At 33.1% G+C, this 12022-nt stretch overlaps 1 protein-coding gene and 1 long non-coding RNA gene across 8 annotated transcripts in view; both read left to right on the top strand.

Moving 5' to 3' along the window:
- Positions 1-3585, top strand: part of LOC111085617 — a 25617-nt gene extending 22032 nt beyond the window's left edge. Inside the window, exon 4 of the long non-coding RNA XR_002610433.1 lies at positions 3535-3585. This is a non-coding gene — a long non-coding RNA (uncharacterized LOC111085617). The remainder of the gene's footprint in view (positions 1-3534) is intronic.
- Positions 3586-3603: 18 nt separating this feature from the next.
- LOC111085616 lies at positions 3604-11988 on the top strand. 7 transcript variants are annotated; one of them, XR_002610425.1, is made up of 7 exons: positions 3604-3654; positions 4134-4282; positions 4397-4486; positions 4942-5046; positions 5453-5575; positions 5893-6253; positions 6885-7578. XR_002610425.1 is itself a non-coding variant. In XM_022385067.1 (5 exons), the coding sequence occupies exons 1-5, from the start codon at positions 4275-4277 to the stop codon at positions 5900-5902; spliced, it is 336 nt and encodes a 111-aa protein (XP_022240775.1). In that variant the 5' UTR covers positions 3719-4274; the 3' UTR covers positions 5903-6608. The 7 variants fall into 7 exon arrangements, 1 of the variants encoding a protein (XP_022240775.1); XR_002610426.1 differs by lacking the exon at positions 3604-3654 and having other exon boundaries at positions 3719-4282; positions 6885-7052; positions 7237-7578; XR_002610429.1 differs by lacking the exons at positions 3604-3654; positions 6885-7578 and adding an exon at positions 11632-11988 and having other exon boundaries at positions 3719-4282.
- The last annotated feature ends 34 nt before the right edge of the window (positions 11989-12022 follow it).

The raw sequence follows: 12022 nt of genomic DNA, 5'->3' as shown, positions 1-12022 counted from the left end.
TATATTCACTATTTCTTAGATTAACATCCATAGATTACAACAAATTAAATTACAAATTTTCAAAATTACAATTGAATTCAATTTTATTACGTTCTTAGTTTCTGATTTCCTTACAAACGCATTACCATTTTTTGTCCAAATAAATTTATATTGTTGTTCTTTTAATAATGTTTTTCCCTACCAAAACAGTTCTTTATTAGCAGCTGTTAGATTTTCATTTATATAAATTCTGCCTTCACCCATATTCTGTTGGATTTGACTTTGTTTAACCACATTCTTCTTATTCTTCATCCATTTTTCTTTATCCAAAACACTTTTCAATTTAACTATTATTGGCACTATCTTTTGACTATTATGGGCAGGTTTTCTATGAGCATTAACATTTCATCTTTTTTATAATTAGGTATACTAAACTCTTCAGCTACTTTGTGTAGAACATCTTTCAGTTCCTCATTATCTTGTTGTATTATTCCATATCTCTATATTGTTTCTTCGTTCATACAGTTCCAGATTATTAACTTAAATAATATTTTAGAAGTTATTGTTGAAGTATTGTTATACGTTCTTTATTACTTTCACACATAATTTCTAAGAAATCCTTTGGGCTATCTGAAGTCGTTCACCTTATTGCACTTAATAGGATTTTAACTACTACACATAACCCTACTTTTACGATATACAGACGTAAGATTAGTATACTAAATATCAAACAGCTACCGTATGGAAAGATACAATTGACATTATAATTATTAAGCTGTATTAATTATTAATTCTCACTTTTTAATATTTTAAGACAATATAAACTGAATTACGCAAACCGAACATCTATTATCAGTCGAGCAGTTTCGTACTATCAGTAATTTTTATAACAAAATTGATTACACAGTTTATATTTTACGATAGACTTTCTATATATATCTTATGTCTAAATACAATAAAAATGTACATCAATATACAATAAACTATATAAGAAATGAAGTGTAATATTTCTGAGGTTGTAATGCATCATTTGTCTTTGAGTAAAGAATTTGGTTGTGAAATAACTGACTTGTTTATCCAGTTTGCTATATTTGTGATAAAAGAATTTTGATGAATTTATTACTACTAAATCACATATTTCAGGTATCTGTTGGCTTTCAAAATTGGCCTGGCATAGCCTAGTGGTTACGACACTTGACTCCGAATATGCTCGCCTTTTCAGTTTTTGGGCATTATAAAGTGACGATCAGTTCCACTATTCTTTGATAAAAGAGTAACCCAAACATTAGTGGTGGGAGATGTTGACTAGCTACCTTCCTTCTAGTCTTATCACTGCTAAATTAGGGATGGTTAGTGCAGATAGACCTTGAGTAGTTTTACACAAAATTCTAAAAAAGAAAAAAAAATCAAAATTATTGCTCTGCGTCATTATGATTAGTAGTCTATATGATCACCTAAGTGTGTTATGAGTTGGGTGGATGTAGACGATTTGTTTTATCTTTCTTTTTCTCCTGTGTGTGGTATATTAGTAACATTCCATTTTATCATTGTGTTCTATTCCTCTAAGACGATGGCCTGCTGCAGATAGATCAGAATTACCAAGTTCTTTGTATCTATTATGCTCCTCAATTCTAAAATTTGTTGGCCTGCTTCTTTCTCCAATATATCGAAATTCACATCCACAAGGGATGTTTCAAGTGATGCTTTTCTTCTACATTGGGTCTTTACATGATTTGGTATGGAATGACTACGATTCTTTGTGTTGTAGCTTCTAAATACTGGTCTGAATTTATGATTTTTACATATCATCTCCATGTTCTTCGAGAGACCTCATCCACGGGGAAGTATGCAGTATGTCTGTAATTTTCTTCCTGTTTATTCATGGTGTTTATCTTATTTGCAAATATATCATGTATCCAGTGTTATGGAGTGTAGTAGTAGTTTGTTTTTGTGCATTCTTTTTATTTGATTCTGTACTAAAATTTTGTTCATTCTGGAAACTGTGCAGTGTATGACACATGTACTTACACTGTTGGGTTAGTTTGATATAGAGTCAAGGCATTTATCTGTATATGTGACCTTCTTTTGAATTCATGTGGTATACAAGCTATGTGACTAGGTAACTATCATGTCAAGTAATAGAAGTTTGTTATTATTTTCTATTTCCATAGTGTGAGATATTTACTGAACTCTTGAATCTTGTTAATAATGTGAGGCCAAATTACAAATTAATCATCAACTTATCTGAGCCAAATTGTGGGGCATAGAGTGGTTGTTTTGGTGGCGATAAGTTCGAAATGTTCCATGCAACGATTATTGAGTATAGAAATGTGTCCATGGTTAGGCTTTGTTATTCTTGGTAGTACTTATCTTCAATTTTAAAAGTACATTGTATTAATAGTCAGCAGACAACATCCTGCAATGCACGCTGCCATTGCAAATGACACCTTTAATATATCACAGAAAATTTGCTGAAATGAGTTCACTTTTCTGTTAGTATCCAAGTATTAGAAGTAACTTACTTGCTGAGCCTACTTTATTAATTTACGACTTCAGTTTGTGAATGAGAAACTCTCTTCTAAACTGAAGCTCTACTAGTTATTGGTTCTTGCTAAGATCTTAAAATAATCAGAATGACAACAACGTCACATTCACCTAGATAATGTTAAACTACTCTCCACAGTAGTAAGGGAGGCACTTTAGTGTACAAAGGATGCTGCCTCAGGCCATGAGGGGAAGATCAAAGGATGCCAACAGAGTCAACAAAGGTGACCAGGTCATAGTTCATAATTTTTTCACTAGAGGGTACAATGTGTGTGTGTGTAGTTCTAATTTATGTTAGCAGGAGGTACATCACTTGGCCGCCATGACAGGTGACGATGTTGTGCTAAAAGTTTGATATGATGTCATAGTGTTGAATTTATAGTTTGATACCAGCAAGATGGGCATAATGGTTGCGATAGTACGAGGAACTACAGTTACAAACATATTTAAACATGAAGCTATATGTATGTCTACCCGTCAACAAATACACAGCAATTTTTTTAATTTGCATTTTTTATCAATTTCCGTCCAGAGGACATGTACAATCTGTAACAATTTTGTTGTTATATATTTATTTTAATGTCAACATTTGTTTGGATTAAGTTTATATTTTAAAACATGCATAGCTTATAGTGTTAGATATGTATTGCGAAACTCCCGCCTATTCTCCAAAGTTGTAGAAGATTCTCAAGAGTAAGAATCAACAATATATGTGTTTACGTAAACACTTAAATTGTATGTTATGTAATCTGAATTTTCTAGAAAACATTCTCACGACTATAAATATAACCAACACGATGCGCCAAGGAGAGTATCTATTATTAGTTTGCTATAGTCAGTGTGCTATAAACCTAGGAAGCTATAACTGATTTTTATAACGCTTATCAATCGGAAAACTTCAGATATTTGACTAGGAACCTTTACAAAGTTCGAACATAACAAACCATTTAACTTCAGTGGATTCACATCGGACATTAATACTTTTACGAAAACATTACCTAATTTCAACAGTGGAAAACTCAGCGTGTGGCAAAGGACAAAGCTAGCTAGATTTCAGTTAACTCGCTCATCGTGAAGCCTCGATAAGATATCAAGGAAGTTCCAGGCTAGAAAGAAGACTTTATATTGTTTGTAAGTATGTGAAACTTTTGTTTATAAATCATTATTTGTAATAACTATTTGTTATAATTGTTATTGTAAATTGTACTTTTGTGTGCATATTAAAACGTATTTGTGTTAAAAAGAAAACTGTGTATATCAACCTTGTGGTCCATGATTTTAATGGTAAGGAAACAGTTTTCAATAGATATAATTCATGTTAGGACTTTGGTAAATTCTTATTTTCGAAAAAACATAAGAATTATACAGCTATAGCACATAATGTGAAAAATTTTGATGGTCACCTTATACTGAATTATCTTATACATCAAGGGATAAAACCAGAGATTATTGTAAACGGTGGAAAAATTATGATTATGACAGTCAAAAGTCTTGGAATAAAATTAATTGACAGTTATAATTTTAAACCCATGTCTATATCATTGTTTCCAAAAATATTTGGATTATAAGAACTGCAGAAAGGTTATTTCCCACATCTTTTCAATATTAAGTCCAATCAAGAATATCGAGGACCTATCCCGGATGCCAGTTTTTACTCTCCCAACATCATGTCAGCATCCATAAGACAAAAGTTCCTGGAGTGACACTGTCAGCGACGAGAAGAAGAGTACATCTTTGATTTCCAAGAAGAGATGTACAGGTAAGAAAAACTATTATCCTTGATTCTTATCAATTATATTTTGTTGTTCTCATGAAGGTGTATTGTTAAAAATAAAACTATTGATTCTCATTATCATTCTGTATTTTTCTTTAGAAACTGTCGATCAGACGTAGATATACTACAATGGCGATGTCTCCAGTTCAGGGATAAGTTTCTCTTAATCTGTGATGTAGACCCGTTTAGGTATACGACAGTTGCTGTTGTATGCATGTTTGTCTACAAAAGTAAGTTTATAACACCATGGTCGATAGCTCTAATACCTAACATGGATACTTTACAACAAACAACTGCAGTCAAGTAAGTATTCAATGGTTAAACTATATACAAAAATCTGACGGTATAAAGATTCAACATGCACTTAATGGTAGTGAGAAACAAATCTTTAATTATAGGATTGACAGTTTCTATAAGGAACAAAATACCATCTATGAGTTTTACGGATGCTATTATCATGGCTATGATAAATGTTATGATTCTCACACAAAAAATGTTTTAGATAGACCTATGTAGTTTATAAGAAATTGTAGTATTGATAGACAAAACAACTGGAAGGTCTCAGGAGACAAAGTCGTAACAATATGGGAGCATTAATTAAAAAAAATGAAAACTAATAATAATTATTTAATGAACTTCCTTAGAGATCACACCATAGTTCTCTGCATGGACGTACGAGACTCCTTCTATGGAGGAAGGGTTAATGCAACACGACTTTTCTATGATGCAAAAGACGTTGAAAAAGTCAAGTATGTATATTTCGTTTCTTTATATCCATTGACCAATAAATATTGCGAACATCCTGTAACACATCCTATAATTATAATGACAATTTTTTGCAATAAATAACTATTTTGGATTCATAAAATGTAAAGTTTTAGCCCCAAGAAAATTTATCATCCTGTATTACCTCTAAGAAGTAACGTGAAATTAATTTTCCCACTCTGTAAAACGTGTGTCGATTTAAGGACACCACCACCATGTAATCACTCGGATGATGAGATAGCTTTTATTGGCACATGGGTTACCGAGGAGGTGAAAAAATCAGTCGAAGGTAATTATAAGATAATATAAATTTATAAAATTTACCATTTCCTTGAAAGATACACAAAACTATGTGAAGATTATATTGACAAATTTATAAAATTAAAACAGGAAATTTCAGGATGGCCCACACACTGTGTTACATCAGAGGCAAAACAAGGATATGTTCAATGATATGCTGAAAAGGAAGGAGTGCAGCCGACCTCTGAAAACAGAATTGAATCCAGGCAGAAGGTCAGTTGCAAAACTATGTCTTAATTCTTTCTGTGGTCATTGGGATATGTCTGAGGACAAATCTCAGCTGACCTATGTAACATCTGTTAAAAAATACCAATCGAATGCTAACACCAAAAGTGTAGCAGGTATTACTTTAATTAATGATGACATTATAGCCCTTCATTTGAAACACAGACACGAATATCTGCCCCCAAAAAATCAAACCGACATATTTCTGGCATCATTCACAACAGCACATGCTCGTCTGAAACCATACAGCACTTTAAAAAGCTAGTTTTTGTATTATGATACAGAAAGTATTGTACACATTTCAGATGGACCTAACGATCCTCCTTTAGGAGATTACCTTGGAGAATTTACAGATGAGCTGGATGGACACTGTATAACATCGTGGGTCAGTGGTGGTCAAAAATACTTTCTATAGCACTTACTCATCCCAAGAAGATCTGCAGAAACTTGAAGACTGAGACAATTTACAACAAAGAAGAAAAGAATAATTATCATACTGTTTACACTAAACGACACATCCTTCCAGACTTTGACAACCTTCAATATGGATATTGATTTTCGCATCACATGGAACTAACTCCTTTCCATGGTCTATGATCCAAAAAGAGGGCATGTGCAGGGCCTTGAGGGTGGTTCTCAAGTATGGTCAAACATGAATTATATAAGGTGAGTCATGTTTAATTTTTTTTCTCATTAGAATTTGAGATGGATAACCGTCTACTACACCCTTTTACGTGTTTAGTGTCAAGTCCGACAGGAAGTAGTAAATCACAGTTTGTAAGTAAAGTTTTAACGTATCATCATGAAGTAATATATCATATTCCTGAAAACATTGTTTGATTTTATGGTGAATTTCAACCGTTGTATACAAAAATAATCGAAAATTTTCCTAGTATTCAATTTGTTGAAGGCTTACCTGAAACTTTTCATGATTATTTACATTATGGTAAACCAAATATTTTTATCATTGATGGTCTTATGAGTGAAATTGGAGAAAATAAACGAGTGTTTCAACTTTTTACTCGTGGAAGTCATCATTTAAATTTATCAGTATTTTATGTTGTACAGAATGTATTTAATCAGGGTAGAGAATTGTTTGTTTTGTTTGTTTTTTTAATTATGCACAAAGCTACACAAGGGCTATCGAAACCGTATTTTTCAAGCGTTGTAAGTCCGCAGACATACCGCTGTGCCACTGGGGGGGCTCAGGGTAGAGAAATGCGTAATATTAGTTTAAATTCTCTATATATTATTCTGTTCAAAAATATCAGAGACGAATCTCAGTTGAACGTTTCAGCAATACAAATGTTTCCATCACGTATCAAATATTTTGAAAAAGCTTATCGAGATGCAACGAGACAATTATATGGTTACTTACTCATCGATTTGAAACCTCAAATGCCTGAACAGATCCATCTGAGGACTGGACTTTTTCCTGAAGATAAGTTATAGTGTGTCTACCAAAGTAAGTTAAAATATTATTTAACTGAATATATATTCATTTATCATCATGACAGCAGCTGTAGTGGAAGTAGAAGGGTTTTATCTTAAGAAATAGCCATACGTAATTAAGGAACTTGTATTCATGTGTTTAGTCACTGGATACATAAACGTGTTTTTGTTTACATTTTCAAGTAAATATCTTTCAGATGTTAATCATTGTCAGTGTAATTGGGTGATGCAGCATATTCACAGTATTCCATGTAAATCTGGAAATATCAACTGTTCCTACCTGTGGAGTGTGACTAAATAGTTGAGAGATAACTTTACAATCGTTCATACAAACGGGAGAGAGAAAGCCGAAATATTGACAAGTTTGTTGAAAATTCATTGTTACAATCTGTAATTGTTTGGATGACCCAAGATTAATGGACTTCCAAAATCTACTCTGTCCTGCCCATTTCATATTAACAATTATGATCACTCTAGTAAGAAGAAAGTTGATGTTTTATATAAATGGATGTATCAATAAACAATTTTTGTATGTTGTACTCACAGTCTCTTTTCATTTAGTCATCATAGAATCAAACAACATCAAGAGTTGCTCCGCCCATTACTTAAAGCTACACGTAAACAAATTAAAGGGATAATTGCTGGAGCTAAAAAATGACTTTATATTGAGTATTTGTGAATGTGCTTTAAACGTTTTAAAGGGTAACGTCCCCATTACCAATATACAAAAACGGAAACTTAGATCACATAGATCATTACTGAGAGAGTTGGCTGTCAAGAAAACATCTGTTAAACAGAAAAGAAAGTTACTGATACAGAAAGTAGGATTTTTACCATTACTCGTAGTACCAATACTTCCATTATTTAGTGGTTTGGCAGGACAAGCTACTGGTAAACCTGCTGGAATATAAAAATATAGCAAAACGAGTGGTTCTCGTTCCTGAAGAAGTGGTACACTCTCATTATCAATCCAAAGTTTATGAAAGGCCTGTACATAAAATATTAAACTCTATAGATAATGATAGGAAGTCAGTCATACAAAATGATACATTACCCTTAGATGATAAAGCAAAGATGTTAAACCAACTGCAACAACGTCATCAAACCTTTCATTCACAAGCCATGGAACCTGTTAAAATAAGAATGGAATCGCCGACTCATGAAAAATTAGAGATCGTTGACAGTGTTCCTCAGAAATATAAAAAGAAAGTTGAAATCCTACTAAACTTGATACATTCCAGTGGAGATCTAACATGGAATGATCGTGGAGAATTTGTGATTAGAGGAATAGCTGTCCCAAACAGTAACATAATCGATCTAATCAACGACATGCTACGAAAACGAAAAAAAAATTAACTGTACAGGATGGAAAGAATTTGCATAACGACTATCATAAATATATATATATATATATGCCTCAAGAAGTTGGAAATGTAGACAGATGGAAGTATATGAAACATGATACACGTGACAAAAGACCTAAACGGGCTGCATCTAGATGGGATCATTTTTAATAAAATATTATTGTATTATTCATTCATTTGTGTCTTGACTGTCGTCATGGACTGTTGTCAACCTTTTAAGATTAGTGATATCCTGAATCGTCTAAGAATTAACATTGTATGTTGTAAAGGTCAAATAGAAACAGATATAATGGTAAAAAATTAAATATAAATAGACGGTACAGAAAATAGTCTAATAAAACTCTGCTATCTATATATTATAACCCTACACATCCTGCTAGTTTTGGTGGCATACAGACTTTATATAGATCTGTAAAAGCACTAGTCTAAAACAGGTTAAAGACTGGTTAATTCGACAAGATACATACACTTTACACAAACCAGTGAAATATAAGTTTTCGAGAAACAGGGTTATTGTTTCAGGGATTGACGAACAATGGCAGGCTGATTTGGTAGGTCTCTCTAACCAAAGTCAATATAACAATCAGTTTAAATATTTACTCCCGTGTATTGACGTGTTTTCTAAATGTACATGGGTTGTTCCAGTCAAGGATAAGAAAGGTGTAACGCTTGTAAAATCTTTCAAACAAATTTTAAATCAGGGTCGAAAACCTTGTAAACTTCAAACTGATTCTGGAACAGAGTTTACTAACCTTCTCTTTCAACGATATCTCAAGGAACAAGACATTCATTCCTTTACTACACATAATGAAACAAAAGCATCTATAGTAGAAATATTTAATCGCACTCTTAAAACTAAAATGTGGCGCTACTTTACTCATCGTAGAACTTATAAATATATCAATGTATTGAAACATCTGGTCAATGCCTATAATGAGTCGTATCATCGCAGTATTAAAATGAGACCAATAGAAGTTAATCATTCTAATCAGTCAGTTGTATGGAAAACACTTTACAAAACACCAACAAAAGTAAAATTTCAGTTCAAATTAGGTGATCAGGTACATATTAGTAAAATGAAGCGTCAATTTAAGAAAAGTTATATGCCCTGATGGACAGATGAAATATTTACGGTTTATCAGAGAATAGAGAGAAATCCACCAGTTTATTAACTGCAAAACTATCTCGGAGAAAAATTAAATGGAACATTTTACGAATCGGAGCTACAAAGAGTTATAAAACTGCAATACTGTTCTCATTATTCAGCATGGATCAGTTGTACGTAACGTCACCTAGTAACATTTGTATGAATTCTTTTGCTAATAATACTCTGACAAACTATATCACACATCTTCCTAGATCTATCAATCTTGAAGGATTGTGGGAAATTGCTATAGCCAAATGTCAGAGCTGTAAATTTATAAAATGCATCGGTACTTGCTCTGACCAACATAAAAAAAGCATAACATGGTAAATCACATCAGCATAACAAAACCAATCTTTTTTTAAAACTCAAAAAATTATGGAATATCTCATACAATGCAAAAAAGTGAAACCATTAGTATGTCGAACAAACCCATACAACCTTAGAGAATGGTTTAGTAACCACAAATCCTCTGCTACTACTAAAAAATACTTCCTATTGCTTTGCACTATAACCAGCCTGACCACTCTTATGTCCCTCTTAGAAACGTGTGAGACGCACTTCCGAAACAACGACCACACAACTGATCAACATGTTTATAATGGTCATTTGTTCATTATCCGTAAGTGCTCGGGTTTTATTGGGTTTCATTTTTTATGGTAACTTTCTCTGTTTTCCTTCATGCCCTGGAATATGATGATAACCGATACACCATAAATACTAGGGAGAGAAGTTAGTATTTAGCTATTTATATACGAAAGTTTTCATCAGGATAATTCGATTTTGATCTGTAATTGCGTCAGGCTGAATAAGTTGCAGTTTAATTTATTGTATTGTAATTTATCTTTTAACTTAATAAACATTTTTGTTCTATATTTTCCTTAAAATGCTGACGTTTTTACAATTCATATTTACAATAATCTCATTTTCTCTAACATTATAAAGCAGTGATGTGGGCAGAATCTCTGCGAGAAAACTGGATTAAGAAATGGAATAATTAATGAACAAGATGTAGGTGCACTTAGAAATAAATTGCGAGCAAAGGAGCAAAACGTTGTAATTCTAGACTTTCATTATTAAACGAATTACTACTTGAAATAGTAACCATATTTTCACTTCAAAGTGTCTGAGAACAGAACACTAAAGATATGACAAAAATCATTTGTATAATGTAGCAATGGGATTTTGGTGTCACGTAGAACATGAAAATTTAAAAATAATCAACCTTGAGCTTTGAGAACCAAACATTTGGTTGATGATAGTGGGCTCGCGAGAAAATAAGATCGGGAACATATGTCTTGGATAATCACAAATTGATCTGATGGACATATATAATATAATGATAAATGTTTTATCTATTGATGAGTTTTCTCAAGGAATCGTTCCTCAATTGACTGTTTTTTGTAAATAAGCAGAAAGCTACACAATGGGCTATCTGTACTTTGCCCACCACGGGTATCGAAACCATGATTCTAGCGTTGTAAGTCCGCAGACATACCGCTGTACCACCGGGGGCTCCTGAATTGAAGGAGAATGAACAAATAATTTGAATTGAACATTTATTCAATTGTGTTTCGTGACTTATGTGAAGTTGATATAATAGTTTAAAAACTGAACTACTTTAGAAGAAATTAGTTTTGTGTGTGTGTGTGTGTGTTTCTTCATATTTATGTGTCCCCATTTATGACAAAACATAGAGTTTCTGCCTTCTAGAGCTCGTGGGTGATATTCCTTACGATTCACGTAACGGGATTGGTGAGAGCTGACGTAGCTCAAATTTCTCAACTTGTCATATTGTGAGCTTTGTTACCTGATTCAAGCTTAATCTATTTTGTATTGCAACCAATTATGTAGCTTCCAAGTTTAAATTAATCTCACATAAATAACGAGCTTCATATTGATGTTGATCTTTATATAGTTTTTAGTTTAAGTGTTCGTATATGGAGAATTGATCGTACTTTCTAAGAACGATTTGCATACGATAATAGTACATTTTCAATTGCTTTGTTAACTGTGTAATATATATTTTAATGAAACTCTTGTGTTATTTCTATGATATTTAATGTTATAACGTTGTTAGACAGTTAGGGTCCCACTTACCAGGCACGCCGCCGGAGGGCCCACATCCATGTCGATCTCAGGCAGTGGGGATGGGGGGAGATAGAGACGATGACGTCATAATTCTACGAATTGTCACCTGTGCAACTGGGGAGGGGTGGAAATGATGATGTCACCAGAGAGGATGACGTCCATGAAGTGGCACCAGAGAGCACGTTGTTAGGGATGCATTGCTAAATCGCCATGACAAATGGACATGTCACCAGAGACGATGACGTCCAAGAAGTGGCACCAGATGGCGCGTTGCTAGGCCGCCATGATAGATGGACATAATGTCATAGTTCTACGAAGTGGAACCACAATCATGATGAGATCATCATACATGTCTCATGTATAAACACTAATCATTAGTTACTA

Source organism: Limulus polyphemus, unplaced genomic scaffold, assembly GCF_000517525.1.
Source record: "Limulus polyphemus unplaced genomic scaffold, Limulus_polyphemus-2.1.2 Scaffold509, whole genome shotgun sequence".
Lineage (NCBI taxonomy): Eukaryota > Metazoa > Arthropoda > Merostomata > Xiphosura > Limulidae > Limulus > Limulus polyphemus.
The sequence above is the reverse complement of the archived record's forward strand: the minus strand, read 5'-3'. Positions and strand labels throughout refer to the sequence as shown.